Source organism: Sinocyclocheilus anshuiensis, unplaced genomic scaffold (assembly GCF_001515605.1).
Source record: "Sinocyclocheilus anshuiensis isolate Anshui unplaced genomic scaffold, SAMN03320099.WGS_v1.1 scaffold1241, whole genome shotgun sequence".
NCBI lineage: Eukaryota > Metazoa > Chordata > Actinopteri > Cypriniformes > Cyprinidae > Sinocyclocheilus > Sinocyclocheilus anshuiensis.
The window spans coordinates 511,719-534,140 of NW_015549644.1; the positions used below are offsets into that span (position 1 = coordinate 511,719).

Below are 22,422 nucleotides of genomic sequence, written 5' to 3' on the forward strand. Positions count from 1 at the left end.
GTCTAGACTTGATTGTACATTCATATCCAACCTCAAAACACAGTCTAATGAGGAGAACATGTTGACGTCCCAATGAAATGCTCACTGATATTTCTATAACATTGCTGCAGTTCAACTGTCCATCTGTACTATGGCATTTTCTGTCAGTTGTTTTTGTCTGTTTTTAATGCAGCGCAGTCACTCATTTGTATCCTCGGTGTTTGATTTCACATGGTAATTCGAAATAGTAAAAAGGTTCCCTTCAATTGTATTGAAAAGCCGTTCTTTATAAGATCCAGATGTACAACAGTGTTTGAGAACATTGTGTTATTTGATTGTCCACCTTATTTATTGATAACTTAAGTATGATTGAGAGGACGTGTGTGTGTGTGTGTGTGTGTGTGTACACGCTTAGGAGCCTTTTACAACAGGGTGCTGTCATATCCTGTTACGTTTATGCATTTTCATTTTTGGAATTTAAAATCAATGTTTCTACTGAGCGTATGTTTTCCTCTAGCAATTTCTCTAGGTAAATACATACAATTTTATTAGAACAAGCACTATGATTTTCATATTTATCAATCACAGTTGGAGTTTTTTTGTGTGCTTGTGTTATTCTTAAGCCAATTGGTATTTTCTTTGATTGGCATCAAATGAAATGCGGTCCCAAAAGCTGAAATTTCAGTTCATTGTAGTGGAAGATGATGAAACTGAATAAAAATGGTGTGAATGACCTTGCGAGGGAATGCTACATGAAATTATGAATTATACTTTATTGTTTGCAAATGTATACATTTTCTCTGTTGCACATGGTATGTTCCAGTAATAAAGTCAGTGTGCACATCATTCAGTGGTATAATGCAATAAGTGAGCATGAAACAAGATTTTTTGTAATCTGTTGATGGAATTTTCTCTAATAAAGTTGCGTAGACATAAACACTCACTATTAAGTTGATTATATTATACTGAAATGGTCCCATGTGTGAGATGGGGGTGATAATTTGATTTCACGAGTGACACAACAGTATTTTCATCTTTCTAATACTGTATTGATAATGTGCACTTACTGTCCTTTTTGACACCACTTTATTACATACCAAGAGGAGAGGCGTTTGTGTCTTATTTATCGCTCTGCTGTTTTGTAGAGTGTCTTCCATCATTGTCACAGTCTAAGAGTTTTGTTCATTACAGATGATCCAAACAGACTAAAATGTAAAGGTTTGTGTTTGTTTTTATTTTTTAAAACATAATCTCTTAATCAGGTCACTTTATACTTATACTTACATATACAGATATGTTCTGGTGATGGTTAATATTCATAGTGAACTGGACAGTTAGCAGTATTAATATGTATTACTCATGAAGACAGTTCTGCAGTTACTCCCCACATACACTTTCTGGTAAACGGTTCAGTAGAAAACTGAACACACTAGTTCCCTGTAGTGTGACTGCTGTTACAAGAAGTCAAATGTAAGTGTTGTTCTGAGAAGGTGCATATGCTCTGCCTACGAATGTGTTTTCAAGATTTCTTGCCTGGAGCTTTAAAAGCTTCAAGAATATTTGAGAATGAATGATAAGTACGAGGTGAATGTGTGCCATTGTACAGTGAAGATCTGGAACGGATGCTGTTCTTGCGGTGTGAGTGTGAACCATTTTCATGCAATGGATTTTTTTCTCTTTTCTTTTTTTTTTTGTAATGTTGCATAATTTATTTACTGGCGAAATAAACTATTTGAATGAGGCTAATATGAGTTTTTTTTTAAATCTCGTGTTTCCACAACACCCTAAACAAATAATAGGCAATGTGCCTATGCCTGCAATGTGCCATAACCCTGTGCAATAAAATGATATATCTTTAACTGAATATCAGAGCTATTATAATATAAAGCATGTTTACATGTAAGAATGTTTTAGTGAGTCTAATTAGGTCATGATCAAATAAAGAAATATTTTTTGTATTAAAAACTGACTAAATGAAATATAGTATATTTAGAAACAACAGCAAATTGGCTGTAAATGAGTTGATAGTTTTAAAAACATTACAAATTATCTTTTATCATATAATTTTATCATTTAGTCGGCATATTTATTGTTTGACTAGAAAATATATTACATAAGAAAAAGTATAATATGTGTAAAACATCTGCATAAAACATATGCTAAAAGGCTATCATTTGATCTTTTCTTACATCTAGAAATAGCAATATACAATGAAAAAGATTTGTTTTGGTTTTAATTCACAGCAAAGAATGATTAACAAAAACAAGGGAAGTATGTAAATCTCCGCCCTACTTCTGGACCAATAGAAAGTAATACATTTGCATGTGCTGCAACTCTGGTTTTAATATAGAATTTCTGCAAATGTCGTATTTCCTTAAACTTCATACTACGGGAGGCAACAATATATCATAAAGTAATCATGATATGCTGTTAAATACAGGTTCACAAATTACACTCACCATAGCTGTAACTCATAGCGCAGCAGAGACCTATATATTGACGCAGTCTCACCTCTTTTAATCGCCCGGATGAACCTCGGTGGTCCGGGGTGCAGGCTTCAAACCTGTAGCTGCCTAGCGGCGGAGTGGTTCAATTCCACCTTTCGGGCGTGCTAAAATTGTGCTAGAAAGAAAGCCTGTTATTCAAATGGGTTTTTGGTAAAATGCTAAAATGTTTATCACCCCTGCTGTTAAGCCCCGTTCACACCGATAACGATAACTATTGAAGATAACGATATTAGCGTCCACACCAGCGAACAATATCGTCTGTTTATTTTAAGCGCACGCGCGTCTGCCGCTTTAAATTCTCGAGCTCGTTACAGCAGGATGGATTCTGATTGGCTGTCAGTTTTTTATCGTTCATCAACTGGAGAAAAATAGTTTTGAAAGTGATTCCAACTATATCGTTTCTCTTTGTCTTTATCTGTATAGTTGTGGTGTGGACTCTGCTATTCTTTAATATGGAGAACGATTTTTAGAACTATATCTTTATCGTTATCTTTATAGTTACCGTGCTTGGTGTGAACGGGCCTTTAAACCTCCGGAAGCTCAGCCGTGCCACCAACCAACCAATGACGTAAACACTCCAGTGAACCAATCGCAGCTCACACCAGTGTGTCATAGGAAATGACGTGAGGTGCCGTTGGTTAGCTTCACAGCATGTGCTGACTGAGAGGCTAGCAGGCTAACACTGATAATGTAAAAGTAAATTAATAATTCTCCGTTCGCGTCATTGCCCGGTAAGAATGCCGAACTGTACACATGCCTTTTCCTTATCGTTATTAGTTTTGCATCTTTAGATTTGTACATTATAAAGCGTATATTTGCATCTTTGGCTTATCATATATGGGCCATTCTAAAGAATTGGTGCGAACACATTTAAAAAGCATTTAAGTATTCAAATCTTAGATGTTTACTAAGATCCTTCTATTATATATTGAAACCCACAATAATATTTCAAATATCACTAAGCTTAATATATAGCTTATAAAATAATTTATTGGGTACTTTCAATTGGGAGGTGGCTGCCCCAAACCCTAACCCATCATTTCAATTTATGAAAATTAAATTGAAATCATTTTAGTGTTTTTTTTCCATTGTTGTTTTTAAAAATATATTTTCGATTCTTTTAAAAAGTGAAGTTCAAAACAAATATTTCTTTTATTTTTTCTTTGTAAATTATGAAACTTTATGTAAGAAAATGTGTCCTGCATTTTCCATGTCACTACCGAAACAGTGCATGTTTTAGTCCATTTGCTGAGACTGAAATGAACTACACCCCTACATTAATGATCAGGACATATTTATGTGTCTGTCTCATAGCTACAGGGTGAGTAGATAGGCCCATCATTTTGAGGTAAATGTGTTCAGAAGTCTGATAAATCTGTGTGTAACTCTAAGAAACGTCACTACCAAACGTTTGGGAGTTATTCCATATCATTTAATTTTTATGTGTGTACAACTGTTCAAAACTGTGCTAGCTAACCATGTGCTGATTAGCATCTTTGAGAAGTTCAAAATTATCTAAAATTGTCACTACCGAAACAAACATTTGGTGGAGTTTTGGTTGTGACAACTTTTTTTTTTTTTGGGGTGTTATCCCATAAAATTGTCAGGACTGAAACATGTCATCATTGTTTCGGTAGTGACAAAAGGGAACACATAATCCTCATATTTGGGGGAAATTTTAGTACAGTTATGCAATTTTTTTGTATTTTAGAAGTGTTTAGTATGCAAGTTAAAATGCTGTAATGTGATGTGGTTGCTACCAAAGCATTACTGTCACTACCGAAATTGTGCTGTCACTACCGAAACATGGGATGTTTTGTCAAAAATAAAGTAAACTGAATTATCAACTAAGATGATAGTTTTTGGTTCGATGTATATTCAAACTAATGAATCCTTAACTTTGAAATCAGTATGATCAACTTTTTGCCTTTTACAATGAAAAATTGGATTCAAAATACAACAAATGTCATAAATTACACTTGAAATATTGTTAAAAATGTAATGTTTGATTTACCTCTGAAAAAATTGTAATCAAATAGCAAACAAATATATTTACAATGTAGATGTAAGCAAAATCTTAATAGGTCAATATAACCCTTCTAATTAAAATTATTATTACTGTGTTTCGGTAGTGACAAATTTGGGGAGAGGACAAATATTCCAAAACTTTCTGAAAATGTGTACCTTGGATATTATACAATTTGCATACACAATTAATTTTTGGAAAAAGACATTTTTTTCACTTTGGACCAGTTCTGTAGAATGGCCCATAGGCTTATATGATATGTATATGTACATATATATGTAGATATGTTTATACATATATAGTAGAGTAAATAAAAGCGTGTGTGTGATGCATGGATGTGCGTGCAGGGCTCCAGACTGCGACCAAATTTGAGAAACATCAAACGGCAAGCGAAACTAAACCGCGCTACGTTTCAGCTGCGCAGCGACACAAACAAACTCGTCCGAGCTCAGAACAGCTTTACTCGGGAGCCAAAGTTGATTTCGCGACACTGTTACCTCACAGATGCAACAGTGCTGCGAGATCCAGTGAGAAGCGTTTGAATTCGCCGCACAATGATAAGGTTGCTGCGAGATCTAGTGAGACTCATTCAAATTCTGCACAGAATTCTGTTATAAACATACGTCTGGAAACGCTAACTGTAACCATGGTGTTGTAGAAATAGTCGAATGCATTACATCATTCATTTCAGGGTTTGTACAACCTTTTGAGAGAGAAATTCAAGCACTTTTCAACGGCTTTCAAGCATTTCACACAACTATTTCCAGCACTTTAAAGCGCTAAAATGATCCAGTTTGAATGTTATTTTTAATGGGGTGACCAAACTATACTTTGTGGTAAACAAACACTTATGTACAATTTAAAAAGTACATCAAATCACAATTATAACCAGTAGACAGCATCTTCAAATGATCAAGAAATCAGATTTTGTCATAATTTTACGCTTTTTAAGAAAAGTCACAAAGTGCCTTGAAAAGCAAACTTTTCAACTTGCTACTAAAACACACATAAATTAATCACTGAAGTTGGTCAGTTCCATATACTAGAAGAATAATGGTACGTTTAATTCCTGGGCGCCCCCCAACACTGCTCATTTTGAGTGGCGCTGGTGCCACTGCTCTCAAATGTTAGTCTGGAGCCCTGGCGTGATTTATGTACCTACTCTACCTTTCTTTGTAAGGTTTTGTCCAATAAAATGCCTCTACACAAGTATCCACCAAAAATCTGGGAGGTCCTGAAGCTGCAGAAGGGCATCTACGCCCGTTTACCCCAGCACTACCTGCGCTCTCTGCAGGACACCACCCCTCCTACTCCTGTGCACTGGAAACCACTGGGTGTCAAATACAGACTCGATCCTAAAACTGGACACCGAGAGCGAGTCCAGGATGTGCCTGTCCCTGTTTATTATCCGCCAGAATCACAGGACGGACTCTGGGGTGGAGAAGGCTGGATATCTGGCTTTAGATATGCCAAAGATGACAAGGTAATATTGTACTACAGTAATATTGAATATTGATTTGGGTTCTTTTATTTAAATAGTGGATAAATCAGAATGTTTCCTGAAGACGACTTATCCTACCCCAGATAGCGCACATACGTCTGCAAGATGTCTGTTAAAGATCGCTTTGTACACAGCACTGGAAAGCATCTGCTGTGTACAAACATCTGATAGACATCTTTCAGACGTCAGTTTTACATACATTCTAAATTATAAACATCTTAAAGACATCTCCTAAACGTCTATTTGGCATCTGATAGGAAACGTCCTATAGACGTATTGCAGATGAGCGAACACTCTAAACAATACGTCTTGCAGATGTCAAATAGACGTCTCTGTGATGTACGTGTGCTATCAGTGATAGTATGTAATATGTACTCGTCACACCAGCTTTCTACAAGACTGCGCAAAACCTGGAAGCCGCAGCTGTTTAACAGAGAGCTGTACAGTGAGATCCTCGACCAAAAGTTTACTGTAACAGTCACAGCTCGCACACTGGACCTTATTGATGCTGCTTTTGGCTTCGACTTCTACATTCTTAAGGTGAGGCTCACCTGGTGAGCAGTCCTCAAAAGTCTGTGGCGTTTAGTATGTTGTATCTTCTTCTTTTTTTTTTTGGGAAGTCCTCAAAAGTCTGTGTTAATGTGTTTTATCATTTTACAAACATTAAACTTTTACGTTTATGATAGTAATATTTATTGTATACATTTTTTTTGTATATTTATTATTCCATTTTAAAAATGGAGTCCTCAAGTCTATGGCATTTAGTGTGCTTTTTCATTTGACAAAGATTACAATAATTTTATATAATAATATGTGCTTATGGAATATATTGTATAAAATGGTTTTATTTATAATTGTCTCTAATTCATTTTATTATATACAAAATGAAGCAAACATCTGGCATTTAGTATGTTTTAATTATTTTACAAAAGTATGATAGTTTTATCTAATATATTTTTATATATTAATGTATATTGTATAAAATCATTTTAACTATTGGAAGTCCGCACAAGTCTGGCATTAAATATGTTTTATTATTTTGGATGAATTTAAAAAGTTTTATATAATAATGTTTATATAGTAATATATATTATATAAAATTGTATTCGTTATTGTATATGTATTATTATATTACATTATTGTGTAAAATATGTCATTTACTAAATATAGAATATATGTAAGCAGTTTTTAAAACTATTCTTGTGTAAAGGGTCATTCGGTTCAGTGTATTGTAACCATTTACATAAGAATCCATTTTTAAAATAATTTATACGAGAAAATCTCACAGCAAAATGTGGTGGATATATTGTGTGTATCTCTTTCAAAGCAGACCCCAAAGCAAGATTTGAACTCCAAGTTTGGAATGGATCTAAAACGTGCAATGCTTTTACGTCTGGCACGGAAAGACACGGATTTGTACCCTGCTGATCCGTCTCGCAGGGAAAAAATCTACAACCGCTACAAGGTGAGATGAGTTGATTATGTGGTTATGTATATTTGCAGCCATATGTTGTTGATAATCATCCTGTGTGTTTTCTTCACTCTACTTTCTCTCAATTCTTACAAGCAGCAGTTTGAGATCCCAGAGGAGGAGGCTGAATGGATGGGCTTGAGTCTAGAGGAAGCAGTAGAGAAACAGAGACTACTGGAAAAGAAGGTAATGAAATGAACGGGGATATGAAAGATGGTCACTGCATGTCCGATTGCTGTCATCAGATAAATATTACTCCGTTTTTTCTTTCTCAGGATCCAGAGCCTCTTCACAACAGTTTGGTGAAGAAGCTTGTGGAGGAGCTCACCATTAAGAAGCTCTCAGAGCCTCAGATTGTGGAGAAAAAATGATGACTATTATTCTCTTCTCTGGCATCCTCCATGTCTGTCATACAGTCTGAAGAATAAACGATAATGTATTTATTTTGTACTAACATCACCAACAACGTGCTTATTTTCTGTAAATATGTCATTTTTACTTCATAATAAATTGAATCAGCTAATCTGACTGGAATTCCTTCTTTTCTGGCTATTTGGAAACTGGAATGTCCTACTAACACTGGTTCCCGTTGGTTATCTTTTGGAAACCAAATCCTAACTTTCTAGGAATGTTCTTTCAGGTTCTATTTTTGTTACCTTTAATTATGAGGATTAATACAGAATTTCTCTAATGGTTAATTATAGGTTTTATTTATTTAAATATCAGAACTTTCCCGGAAGGTTCTGGCTGTGTGAACCATGTTAGCTTGATGCAGCATATAATGAGAGTGTTTATTATTACAATTTTTTTAGTAGTAAACTGTATATAGTGTATTGCACGTTATCGAAGAGCTAGTTCCGGTCACCGAATGTGTTTGTATCATTCCGCTTGTCTGTGTTTGCACGTTCATGAAAGTCTGTTAATTATTGGTGAGCATTTTTCAATGACACTTTATCCAAGCTACGTATACATATTATTTACATATTTCTGGAACTGTTGTCGATAAAATAACAAAATAGACAGGTAGGTGCCAATATTGGGTCTAAAATGTATTTACTCATTAACTTAATGTTTTTAAGCACTCTTATTGCTTGTTCAGAAGCTACGACAGAATTACATTCTGAACACAGTGCGTGACGTTCCTGTCAAAAATAAATTCAGAATCGTAAATTCACATTACAAAATATTTAAAGCAGCACTATGTAACTTTTGGCGCTCTAGCGGTTAATAAACAGAACTGCACACATCCCGCGGAAGAACATTCCAACCGGAGCTACTTCTCTACGTTTATGTCTCTGGCGATTCACGCAGGTATGTGTTACTCCGCAGCGGTGACGACCTGACCAGGCTACAATAGTCTAAATATAAGTACTTATTATAAGTGTACCGTAGTGATTCGGAATAAGACAAAAACGTGGTTTGGAAGATGAATTCATGATGTACTCGCTCATTATATACATTTTGCAAATTTTGAACACAGAAAAAGTTACATAGTGCTGGTTTAAAGCAATTAGTTATTTCAGGAGTGCAAATGTGTGTTGTCTAAAAGCCTTCCTTTTGGCGCCATGCGTTTTATACAGTCCCATTGCCCAATACTGGACTTTCTATGAGGCTTTACAACATTGCAACACACACAGAGAGATAGCGCCAACTGTGTTGTTCACATTAATAGTTGTTAAAGGTCACCTTGAGTCATGTGAACCGAGGTGTGAAATCACTTCTCATGGGAGCCACAACACACAAATATCTATTGTTTAAAATCACTGACGTTAGGCTATTAGGTAATAATGAAAGCTTTAATAAAATAACTTAAAGCAACAATTTAAGTATACTTAACGTTTGACGAAAGACTGGGAGTCCATTTTGTCAGAGATTGTGGCATGTTGAATGTGTGTAGCTATTGCTCTGAACTCTATATATAGTATCAGAGAAGTGCAACAAAGCACAACAATAGCTGTAGTGAATGAGGAAGTGACTGAACTTCTTTTTTTCTGATTCCCATGTAGCTCTTAAATATAAAAACACATATGGCATGAAATCAAGGATTTGGAAGGTTTGAATTCCTTTCAGACTGATGGAAATGTATTTCTGGATTGAACTCGTATTGATTGTGGTGTTAACATGAAGGCCTTACAATCAGATTACTGATTATTTGGATGCAAGTAAATGTAGCTAATGTGAATGTGGTGAGGTAGATTTGGTTGGACTTTGGCCTTAGTGCCGCCCACTCTCGAGACAGAAATTATGAATTAGCCAGTGACTAATAAAGCAAGAACACTAAGGGACGGCAAAATTGAGTCATTTTCCAGAACAATTGATTTTAATATTGACAGCAACAACACACTATAAGAAGCAGAATGTGACAATATTTGAATGCAACTAAAGGATTTTTACACATCACAATAAAAATCACAGCAGTATTACAGACATTATATGTGTATAAATGAACAAAATGCTTTCCAATGGTTATGACTGTGAACCCAGCTTCCTTCAACATTGATATGACAGACACAGACAAAAATCACTATCTTTTTGCCACTGACTCAACTAATTAATTTCAGTTTCCTATAAGTTCACATCATGACATAACCAGCTGTGACATGTCAAGTTTCCAGGGTAATTTGACTATTCTCACTGAAAAATAAAATCCTGTGCAAAGCAGCCAATCAGAACATGTTTGATGTTTAATATACAACTTAAGACCAATTTTAGACCAATTAGATTTCTTTGTGGGTGGGGCTCCAATCCAAATTTCCCTCTGACCTAATAAAATGTGTTAATTAATGTATTTTAAATTGCATAAACATATTACCAAAGCCAATTTTTTTTGTGTGTGTTTTCAGTTAGACTTTGGTTAGCAAGCTTAGAAGATTTCTTTGTGTTTAAAAACATGAGACACAGGCAGTGGAATGAAAAAAATTCAAAAGCACAAGTTCAAGAGACTTGAACACACGCGTTTTTAAAAGCTGAACTTAGGGCTGCACGATTATGACAAAAATCATAATTGTCGATTATTCCCTTGAAATTGTAATTGCGATTATTAATTACAATTATCACAATTTACATTGAATGATGTTTATACCATTGTTTGAAGTAACCAATGAAAATAAACAAGCTGAACAACTTTTATTGCTTTTCTATAGCATTAAGTCTCAAATGTTATGTTATATTAAAACTAGAATTAAAACAGTGGAAAAACCCTTAAGATTACCTATAGAAAGAAAAAAAACACATCTTAAGCACACAGAATAACATAAGTGGACTTTGAACGATTAATTGCCGCTTTGAACGATTACGTAATTGTGGCATCCGTAATTGTAATTGCGATTAGAAATTCGATTAATTGTGCAGCCCTAGCTGAACTTTTTTAACTTGAGTGCCGTGTTTTTAGAACATTGTTGCATGCACAATACGCTGCACAAGACAAAAGTGCAATGGTCAAACACATCCGCCTTGTGCATGTTTACATAGAAAAACAATGGAAAAGCGTCGCAGTGAAGTTGCAGAACGTGTTCTGTGTGAACAGCTCCTAACAGTCTAGCATAGTGCCAACTGGTAAACCAAATAGCACAATAATGCACTATTTGTTTTTTAATCAGGAGTTACAAACGGCCACCAGTGGGCAGAGGATTCAGTGCAGGATTTTAATTGTTGCCGATTAGATGGCAGAAATGGCTTTTACCATGTTGTCACACCTAGCTTGATCATGGTGTCAGATTGGCATGAATTACATTAATTAATCCAACTGCTACTTCCGAATTATGTTTAAATGTCTGATTTTGTCCCCCTTAATGCTGTTAACTGAAATTCCTCTGTGGATGAAATATTCCGAAATGTTCAAAACAAATAGGTTATATATATAACACTTAAATATGAAGTGAATTTGGGTCTGGGACCATCTACACGATACTAATAGGTTCTGCTCTGGAACCCACACAATAAATTAGCGAATGACAGATCACATTTCATAACTGGCACATCACAAGCAGTTGAGCAGCAGCTGTTGCTCCCTTTTTACTAGAATACACAATGTGGCTACATGCTTCTCCTGCCTTTCATTGGCTATCATTAACCTCAGTGCCATTCATAAGACCAGCGGCTGAGCAGGTTATTTATTTCATTAGTATGTTCATACTACCAAACAGGAAGTCAGATAGTGCCAGCTGAACAGGTTTGGCAGTCAATAACAAGTTTGACTTAGTCTGTGTCTTTTCCTAGTCCAAAATTATTTTATAGTCAACATTGACTTATGTACAAAGTCCCAATAGTCAAGACATAAAAGTCCACAGTGGCATTCAGTGGGCCAGGTCATTCTCGTTCTTCACAGTGGAGAAAATGAGGCCTTCGATGTTCTCCAGATCTGCTGGATAGGCCTGATTCTCATTCACCATCTGACTGAAGTGCACGTCGTTTATAGACGACATGTTCATCATAGGTTGATTGACGTTCAATTTTGTATCTGCGCCATCTAAACCAAAGTTGAGATTGCCAGGAAAAAACAACTGATTAAGAAGCTGGTCTGAACCTTGCTGGGATTGGTCTGGTCTGAAGCTGGCAAGGCATTGGGAAATGCCTTGGAGGACAGTATTTAAAGTGTCTGGGTCCAGTCTAACACAACCGTCCTCTTGTTTGAAGTCTTCATTATAATGAATTTCCTCCATAACCTGGGATGGCACGTGATTGCCTCCATCCATAACAGGGACTGCCATGGAAGCATTGGGAATGTTACAATCGGGAGGGGTGTAGAATGGGTTGTCAAAATGCTGTGGCATGGTGAGTTCGTTCACAATGTCTTGATCTGAGAGAGGAGGGAAATAAAACTGATGTAGTCAACAAAGTTTGATAGAATATTAAGGTGTCTTTTACAAACATCCTTACCTTGAGGAACGCTGCATGGCTCGCTGAACTTCACATCAGATTTCATTTTCCTCTTGCGGTTCACTCCGTAGGGATCTGCAGATCAAAAGTGCAAATCAGATTAACCTTCCTTCCGTGTTATAGGGTGACAGAAGCATGTGATGGGGCTGACTAAAATGGCACTGATTGTAACAGAATCGTTTGTGTTCTGTAGACAACAGAAGGCCTATTATGAAGTATTACAGTTTCCTCATGCATACACTGTAAAAAAAATTCCGTAAAATTTACGGTAAAAAACCGGCAGCTGTGGTTGCCGGAATTTTACCGTAAAAAATACGGTAGCAACATTTTAGGTTTTACGGTTTTAACTTAAATTTACAGTTAAATACCGTAATTTCATTAACTGATATAATGTTAATATACCAACCTATTGAAGTACTGAAATCTGTTTTGTACCTTTGTAATACACTGATAACCACCAAATGCAGGGGGTGATGAGAAAGTCACATGATGAACCAAAGCCCATCACAAGCAGCTTTTAAATAATAACATATATAGAAGGTGCACAGTGTCATTCACACAAATGCTAAACACCATCATGGTAACACACATGAAACTGAAATAATGCAATAAACATTCATTTAACAACATTAGGTGTAACACACAACCCTAATATACTAAGAAGAAACATAGTTATTTCAACAAAAAAACATCAAATTTGAAATGTAACGCAGGGAATTCTGGGAATGTCAATTTACGGTTATTCACTGTAAATTATACGGTATTTTTCCCTTCCAAAAACGGTATACTACCGTAAAATGTATGTCCAATACATGTAATGTCCAATACAGTTTTCCACCGTATATAGTAGGGGAATTTACCGTTAACCATTTAACAGGTTTTTACTGTAGCATTTTTACAGTCTTTTACCGTTAAATTCACGGTAATTTTTTACAGTGTACTTTCAGTTTAAACTATTATAATGCTGCTATTTATAATGAAAAACTGACATGGTGACACACCCTCTTTTTACAATATTTTAGAAACTAGCAAGAGAAAAGCGGATTCATTTTTGGGATGTGAGGCGTTTTGCTTACTGGTCTTCTTTTGTATGCCATTACTTTTAAACACAAGAAACCTGAAAGCGCCACATAACTAACATTTTTAGGACCATTACACCTTAAGAAAATTTTACTTGAGAAAAAAAATTACACACTACCATTCTAAACATTTGTATTTATTTATTTATTTACAACGAACTGAATACTTTTATTCAGGAAGGATGCACTAAGTGGATTATAAATGATGATAAAGAATCAAGACTTTTAGATTTCTATTTCAAATAAATGTGGTTCTTTTGAACTTTGTTTCTTTAAAGAATCCTGGAATAAATGTATCACGGTTTCCACACAAATATTAAGCAGCACAACTGTTTTCAACATAAAATAAATAAATAAAATGTTTTGTGAGCAGCAAATTGTATATGAATCTGAAGGATCACATGACACTGAAGACTGAAGTAATGATGCTGAAAATTCAACTTTGCATCACAGGAATAAATGACATTTTAAAATATTAAAATAGTTATTTTATATTGTAATAATATGTTTTACTGTATTTTTGATCAAATCAATGCAGCCTTGGTGAGCATGAGAGACTTCTTTCAAAACTCTGACACCAACATTTTTGAATGGATGGATATATATATATACATTGTAAAGTATTTATACATTGTGGTAGAATTTGTTATACTTTTTAAATGTGCTTATTTTAATAATTTAATATTTAAACAGTATAATCCTTTCATCTATCCATTCTCCAAACTGCCTATCCCCAGTAGGATCATGTGGATGCTGGAGCCTATCCCAGCATCTATAACAGCATAATATTTTATTCATTTAAAATGTATAATATTCTTATCTTTTGATTTTAGGGTGAAATATACCCCAGCTATTCCCTCAACTTATGTTATCTATTAATCTTGTCTTTATATGGCATCTGATAACTCACCTGCGTTGTCTGGAACATAGGTGAACATGACTGGCTCGCTGTCCATCCGGTCAGACATGCGGCGTAGACACACGCTGACCTCCACCTCCTCGGTTACATTCTGCTCCCTGAAGGGTGGGGACTTGAAGACGATGGCGATTTGTCGATGGACATCAGTCTGAGCAAACTCCGCCTTGGCCTCCCAGTCGTCCTTGCTGAAGATTATCTCAATGTCATCTATGGAGGTTTCCAGATACACAAATGAGTTACTTCAGCCCAACTGTGTTGGCAAAATGAGATGTTGTGAATTAAATATGACACTTTCAAAGTCCAGTTACCTTTCTGCACTTTGTCACAGAGCATGTAAATCTCAGTCTTTCCTGTGCAGGGGCCTCTGACAACATTAAGCCGATTGATCTTCAGCTCTGCTGTTGTGGTCGCCTCTAACCGAACAAATAGAAACAATCCAAACATCATCTACCAGGAAACTTTGTGTACTTGAGTAGAGTATGTTTCTGGCCCAACATATATCTTGCTCTTACTCTTGTCATAAATGGGATTGGAAACCACAGGGGCGAGGGGGATTCTGTCTCCATCCTTTCGTTCCAGCTCACACTGGAAACACAGTCTCACCACGTTCATGTCCATGTCCTCAATGCTCTTAGAGTGGCCCGCTGGTGGAGAACAAGACAAAAACATTCAACAAATGCTCATACTCTGCTACAGTGAAAGAGTATTATTAGAACCTGCTACAAAACCTAATGAGCCGCCTATAGAGGAATCATAGGTATTTAGAGAATTCGAAACAGAGCCATTCAGTCTGCAATATCATTCAACAACTCACTGTTAAACGGATCAATATTCTTATTCCTCCTCTTCTGCAGTGAGGCATCAAGTTCCTTCCTCCGCACACACTGGATGCCCAGATTCGCAAAGCTGGAAAACACAAACATACTCAGGTAGGAAATAACATTTCTACTCTCTGATCATGTTCTGCTGACCATACTGTCCCATATCGCCCAAAACATTGACGTTAACAGAAATATACCTGTGTCGACGAGCGCTGTGGGGATTGATGTGGATGACACAGATGCCATCTGCACAGTCTTTCCCGACCAAGCAGTGTGGATGTGGGCGGTACGGGATGTCCTTTGTCACAAGAGACACGGTGACTATCACTTTCTTGATATTATCAATGGGGCCTTGAATCTAAAACAGGTGAAAAGATAAAATACAGTTTTACTTTTGCTTTCGTAACATTGCTGAAATCGGTTCTTTGTGGTTGCATTGTTGGCACAGGCTCTTGTGTTGAAAGTACCCATTTATGGCCATTTCACAATGGCAAAAATGACTGGTGAGCATGTTTGTTTGTGTGGTTTAAAGGTAATTCCCTCCGCCAGAGCCCACGCGTCGCACACCTCCCCAGGGAACTTTCATTTTTAACTGCAATTAGAAGTTCAACTTGATGGGGGATGCCCCACTGTTAAGGGATAGTCGGTGAATTCCAGACACACCCACTGAATCAACTAAGGAGTGCAAATCAATTTCTAATTAATGTAAATGGAAAAATATGAACACACAATGGAAATGAAATGAGAGTTTCACAAGGTCTAACTGATGATAAAAATGTTTTAACCCTATATAGCCTACTGTTTTATACACTGATTTCTATGGCCTCTAAGTCATCCACATTATCAAAACTTTAATGAAAACAAATTGATTGATAGTTTATACTTTTTTAGCAAGTAAAATGCCTTTTAGTATAATTCCAAGTTAATAATTCCAGCTTCAGGTCATGGTAAACATGTCTTCTTGTTGTGAAGTCTTTACAGATTTTTATAAAGTAAACTAAATGTAAGAATAAATGTTATATTGTTAGTAATATTTTAAGATGAACATTTACTGGACTGAAGACACTTAGGTTTACTTGATTATGCATGCATCCTTTTTAGAAAAATCATGTTAAAATGTGGGTATCAAACATAATACATCAGGCTTTTGAGGAGCACTTATTTGTCCATCTCTCAGTCATCACTGTGCATTGCATTTTATGTTTCGCCCCCACAATAAAAGCTACAGAGCTTTGATCATAAAACTGAGAGATATGGAGTAACAACTGATAATTATGCATTTTTCTGTCAGTGTATGTTATACTTATAAAGGTCTCATTGATTTCCCATCAGAACATATGAATATCAGCAGCTGCACCAAATTGCATATTTCTGCTCAGTTCGGGCCTCTGAATAAAACTGGGGTTTTGTTCTCCTCTAGTATGAGCTCCATTTTCTCCTATATCATACTATATGAGCCATAAAGCCTGATATATCAAGTATGATACTCAACAAGAAAACACATAACTATTTTTTAAACTTTTTTTTTTCAATAAACATTCCATTTTAAAAAGGTAGAGTTTTCAGACTGTTATTTCATATGTCAGGCTTTAGAGGGTTACATTATTTAACTCCTAAAAATACAGTTGTTGACTCATTCATTAGCATCCATCCAAAACCTTCTTCCTCTGACTCACTTCAATGGCAGGCAGCGTCTTGCTGGAGTCAGTGCTGGAGGCTCCAAGTATGCTGCCCGCGGATCGTCCCTCGCACTCATAGCGAAATCGCATGCCGCGCTCCTTCGGCTGCTCCACCACCACCAGCTTTGGCTTTTCCAGGAAGCGCTCCAGATATTCTGTTCCAGCCTGCTGAGGATGAAGTCTCTGGGGAGCTACAGATGACTGTCCACGTCGCTGAGATGCCACTTTTTGGCCTCGCATGGAATTCATTGGTGCCATACCATCAGTGTGCGCCGTTGGGGTCTGGTCAAGGATGTATGGGTTCTGTGAAAAGAGAGATGCAAGCTAAATTTTAAAATATGAAGAAAATGAATGGTGCTTATCTGTAGAAAAGTTCATTGGTATACAGTTGCAAATGTTTCTGAATCACTTTTAGCAAGTGCTATACAGTATTTATAGTGTCCTGAAGGTTGCCAGGGTGTTGCTAAAGTGTTTTGACAGATTTTTAGCACTTCCATGGTTCCATTGCATGGTTGCCAAGGTGGTGCTATGTGGTTACTAAGGCGTTGCTATATGGTTACTACATTGTTTTGAAAGGTCGCCAGTATGCTGCTATATGGCTAAAGTGTTCTGCATAGTTTTTAATCCTATGGTGTTACTAGGATTTTCCGGGTGGTTGCCAGGGTGTTACATGCAGTTACTAAGGTGTTTGGAGTGGTTTAAGCACCTGCTACAAGGGTGGTTGCTAATGTGTTCTAAATAGTTTTTAACAGATAGTTCACACCAAGAAAAATAACAAAGATGACTGTAACAATAACTTTATTAGTGTCCAAATCCACACACGATTACATAACTTATCGTAAGCATGTGCTGCCGCTTTGTTGTATGCCACTTTAAATGATGTAGCTCTTTAAAGTCGGGTGAAATTTTAATTCATTGTTGTTATTGTTTATCAGCTGGAAAAAAAAAAAAGTGATTCCAAAAAGTGATTCCAACGATATAATTCCTCTGGGTCATTATTGGTATAGTTATCATTATTGTTATAGAATGAATATTAAAACTTTGGTGTGGCTTTAACAGCTGGATTTTCAGATAACAAATAAATGAACAAACAACTGAATAGAGCAAGAGACAAAATATTTAAACAAAAAGATAAAGCTCTGCCAAAAGGGTTTACATGTTTAAGTTAAAAAAATAAATGGCGTGCCAGTCACTGAATAATTTATTTTCAAACCCCCACATAATAAATTAGCAACACAAAGCGTTCAGAAAACCACATTAGCTTGTTTTATTACTACGCTGGAATCGCACGTTCCCTCTCTGACTTTCCAATATTTTAAATCATTAATGGAAAGACAAACAATTCACCTTCAGCTCACTATCTGCATTTAAAAATCTAAGCCACCACAAAAAAAAAAAAACAGCAAGAGAGAAAGAGAAAGTGAGTGAGTGGAAAAAGAGAGAGAAAGAGAGTGAGTAACAGTCTGTTTGACACATGCAGATATTGAACACAAAAACAGCACAATTATAATAACAGAGGAATAAAAAGTATCAGAATGATGAATTTTTGAGAAGACAACAGACAAACACCAAGTCTCTGGACATGCCTGAGGATGGACTCAGATCGCTTACACAAAGAGCTGCTGAGAAGAGCCAGAAGAAGCATGGTGAAGAAACAGGAAGCTCACATAGCTGGGCGATAAACCAGCCAATGAGAAAGTGAGAAGCAGAGAGGAGGGTATGTGCCTGACTCTCTTTTGTATGGGGGAGAGAAGCATGAGCGGAGAGAACGCTAACTGAAAGTAGGCATCGAATTACAATCACCCTTCTGGGAGTAAAAAAGCTTGATGTCATGAATAACAAGTTTCGATATCTACCAAAAAACACAAGACATTTTGTATAGTGAGCTGTTAGAGCAAATACAATCAATATGCCACAGAATTTGAGGTATCATTCGTGTCCATAGCACAAACAATGCAGGATGAGTTACGCACCAAATTCAGTTAGTGTTAAAGAGACAGTTCACCCAAAAATTTAAATTCTGTCATCATGTCATTCTAAACCTTGTGACTTTCTGGAACACAAAAGAAGATATTTTGAGAAATGTCTCTGCGTGTGGAAGTCAATGGTCATCTGGTTACCAACATTCTTCAGTATATTCTTTTATGTTCCACAGAAGGGTTTGGAACGACATGACAGCAAGTAAATGATGAGAGAATCTTCATCTTTGGGTGAACTATCCTTTTAAGGGTTTCAGTAAAGTATGTACAATAATAATAGTAATGCCTGCTTTAGCAACTGATACAACAACTGCTCTTTTGGTTCAATGTAGTGTAACAGCAGAAAGACTCACATGTGGAGCTGCTCCTCTGGAGACCAACACCGGTGTGCTTCGCCTGCCTCTAGACGGTGGATCAACTGGCTGGATGTCCTGGTCCACAGGTGGAGGAGGAGGACCAGGGAGCGTTACGGACAGTTCTTTGATCGTTTTCTCCGTAAGGTACTCATCTATAATATCTGAGGGACAGTTTTAATCAACATAAACAAGAGCTCTAGTTAAAGATATCACTTAAATACATTTTCCCCATGTAACACAAAAGCAGATGTTAGGCAGAATGACACTATTGTATACTTTCACTGCATGGAAAAACATGGTGACTGGGGCTGCTGTGCTGAATAACATCTCCTTTTGTGTTCCATGGAAAGTCACTGGGCTGGAGGGCATAAAGGTGACTAAATAATGACCAAATGTTTGTTGAACTATCCCTTTAAAACCATAAGACACGAAATATTTGAAAGAAGAAACAAAGTGGACAACCAAGGTCACATCTGCACTCACCTAGATAAAGGTCTGCACAGGGAGACATGATGGGAAAAAAAGAGGAGAAAACAGTTAAACATGCGCATTTCCGGAAAACGAAACTGAAAGCGACTTTTTATTTATTTATTTAACATAAAACTAGCAGTTAATGACAAAGTCGTTTGATAAAGGTGTCTGCAGCAGCTTGACTTTATTATCAGCTAATAAACAAATGCGCTAAAATGAGTCATCATGAAACATATCAGATGATGAACATACTTCTCGACAGATTATAAACATGCTAAAATATTATTTTTGCGACAGTAAAACAGGAAAAGACATTCGCGGGCCTGTATTATTGTTTCAATACAGGCCTGTAACTTTGGAAACACCCACTTCTCTAAGAAAACAACTTAGTTTCGATGATACCGTGACCTTTTGTGCCATAAAACGTAATATAAAGTGATGTGGCGATAGCTGCCGTTCAAGTTCAGTGCATAATGCATCGCTTAGGAGTAACTTAAAGTAGAGCAAATAGTCCTAAAACATGCCAAATCAGAGTGACAACAACAGGGCCGAAGTGAACGTGTAAGAAACTGAACTGACCTCCCGCTGTGCCGTTCCGAACGCTCATGTTTCTCATTGCAGGCACAATGAAGAAGAAGAAGAAAAAAGTCTCGTTGGTTCCTACACGCTCTCGTAGGTCGTTATTGTGTTGAATTGCAATCCTCCGAAACAGCGATCAGATCATCAGTCCCGCGTTATGGACTCATTTCCGGGTGCTTCGCCTGTTTTTGGAAGCCTGAAGTTAACGGAAGCTTTTTGGAAAAGAAATCCCGAGAGAAAATGAGAGACCGCTTTAGCTGTTGCTCAGCCACTAACGACTGTGACATGACAAACAGAACACCTTCGCTCCGTATTTCTTTCACTTTTTCTCTTGGTAAGCTACAAGAGGTCTGATCTGGTGGGTGGAAATCCCCCTACGTCACAACTGGGGAAACCCCAAGATTCATCACCATGACAACGACTAACAGGTGAGTTTCAAGAAAGCGCACCAATAACAGGTACACAGAACACCATCCTAAAAGAACCTATACAGCAAGTAATAATAAATAGTAACAAAATATGTACATTATATAAAATCGAAATATAATTCAAATGTACGATTGGATGTTTATTGGGTGCTTATTTAACATTTAAAAAATTATATATATATATATTTTATTTTATATACTCAATTTAATACATTCAATCGTACACACACCCACATACAGTGCTGCTTGAAAGATTGTGAACCCTTTAGAATTTTCTATATTTCTGCATAAATATGACACAGAACATAATCAAAATTTCACACAAGTCCTGAAAGTAGACAAAGAGAAACCCAAAAAAGAAACAAAAATATTTTCTTTGCCATTTATTTATTGAGAAAAATGATCCAATGTTACATATCTGTGAGTGGCAAAAGTATGTGAATCTTTGCATTCAGTATCTGGTGTGACCCCCTTTTGCAACAATAACTGCAGGTAATGTTTCTTGTAACTGCTGATCAGTCGTGCACAACATCTTGAAGGAGTTTTAGACCATTCCTCAGTACAGAACCACTTCAGCTCTGTGATGTTGGTGGGTTTCCTCCTTTTGAACTACTTGCTTCAGTTCCTTCCACAAAATTTCAGTTGGATTAAGGTCCGGACTTTGACTTGACCATTACGAAACATTTGCTTTGTTCTTCTTTAACCATTCTTTGGTTGAACAACTTGTGTGCTTGGGGTCGTTTGTCTTGCTGCATGGCCCACTTTCTCTTGAGAATTAGTTCACTGACAGATGTCCTGACATAATTATAATTCATTGTTCCATCAATGATGGCAAGCTGTCCTGGTCCAGATGCAGCAAACCAGGCCCGAACCATGGTACTACCACCACCATGTTTCACAGATGGGATGAGGTTCTTATGCTGAAATACAGTGTGTTCTTTTCTTCAAACATAACGCTGCTCGTTTAAACCAAAAAGTTCTATTTTGGTCACATCTGTCCACAAAACATTTCTCCAGTAGCCCTCTGGCTTGTCCGCATGATCTTTAGCAAACTGCAGACTGGCAGCAATGTTCTTTTTGGATGCACCATGCACACCGTGGTTGTTCAGTGTTCTCCTGATGGTGGGCTCATGAACATTAACATTAGCCAATGTGAGAAAGGCCGACACCTGATAGTAATTTCACTGATTGAAAACAACTGAAAAACAGATGGGACTCTAATTTCACCTTCAAATTAACTGCCAATCCTAGAGATTCACATACTTTTGCCACTCACAGATACGTAATATTGTATCATTTTCCTGAATAAATAAATGACAAAGAACATATTTTTATCTCACTTGTTTGATTAGGTTCTCTTTGTCTACTTTCAGGACTTGTGCGAAAGTCTGATTATGTTTTGGATCATATTTATGCAGAAATATAGAAAATTCGAAAGGGTTCACAAACTTTCAAGCGGCACTGTGTATATATATATATATATATATGTATATATATATATATATAAATAACTTTGAGTACTAGCTCAGAGAGTGAGGGTTGATATTCACATGATCTCTAGTGTAAATATTGCAGAATAACAATGATGTAATGAGGGCACATTGAGCCTGTTGTTTTAATCTGTTGACTTTGTTAATACAGCACTACTAAGGTAGAAAAGATATTTAAATCTATATATATATATATATATATATACGTGTGTGTGTTATATAAAATATTTCTACTGTTATACACAAACACATATATATA

General features: G+C 36.5%; 2 protein-coding genes across 5 annotated transcripts; one reads left to right on the plus strand and one right to left on the minus strand.

Annotated features, from left to right (window-relative positions):
* Window positions 1-3,005: 3,005 nt before the first annotated feature.
* LOC107659942 (39S ribosomal protein L28, mitochondrial-like) lies at window positions 3,006-8,005 on the plus strand. 4 transcript variants are annotated; one of them, XM_016449054.1, is made up of 6 exons: window positions 3,006-3,217; window positions 5,693-5,995; window positions 6,401-6,553; window positions 7,341-7,478; window positions 7,581-7,670; window positions 7,760-8,005. In XM_016449054.1, exons 2-6 carry the CDS (start codon window positions 5,708-5,710, stop codon window positions 7,853-7,855), a joined length of 765 nt encoding a protein of 254 aa, XP_016304540.1. In that variant the 5' UTR covers window positions 3,006-3,217; window positions 5,693-5,707; the 3' UTR covers window positions 7,856-8,005. The 4 variants fall into 4 exon arrangements, with proteins under 4 accessions (XP_016304540.1, XP_016304541.1, XP_016304542.1 ...); XM_016449055.1 differs by having other exon boundaries at window positions 3,008-3,217; window positions 7,584-7,670; XM_016449056.1 differs by having other exon boundaries at window positions 3,008-3,217; window positions 7,344-7,478.
* A 3,072-nt stretch (window positions 8,006-11,077) lies between these two features.
* Window positions 11,078-20,658, minus strand: LOC107659928 (transcription factor RelB homolog). The gene is made up of 11 exons (XM_016449040.1): window positions 20,246-20,658; window positions 19,679-19,690; window positions 19,193-19,356; window positions 16,858-17,163; window positions 15,379-15,539; window positions 15,175-15,266; window positions 14,873-15,004; window positions 14,669-14,773; window positions 14,352-14,567; window positions 12,363-12,437; window positions 11,078-12,282 (listed from the first exon to the last, which is right to left on the minus strand). The coding sequence occupies exons 1-11, from the start codon at window positions 20,280-20,282 to the stop codon at window positions 11,780-11,782; spliced, it is 1,803 nt and encodes a 600-aa protein (XP_016304526.1). The 5' UTR covers window positions 20,283-20,658; the 3' UTR covers window positions 11,078-11,779.
* Between the last annotated feature and the right edge of the window lie 1,764 nt (window positions 20,659-22,422).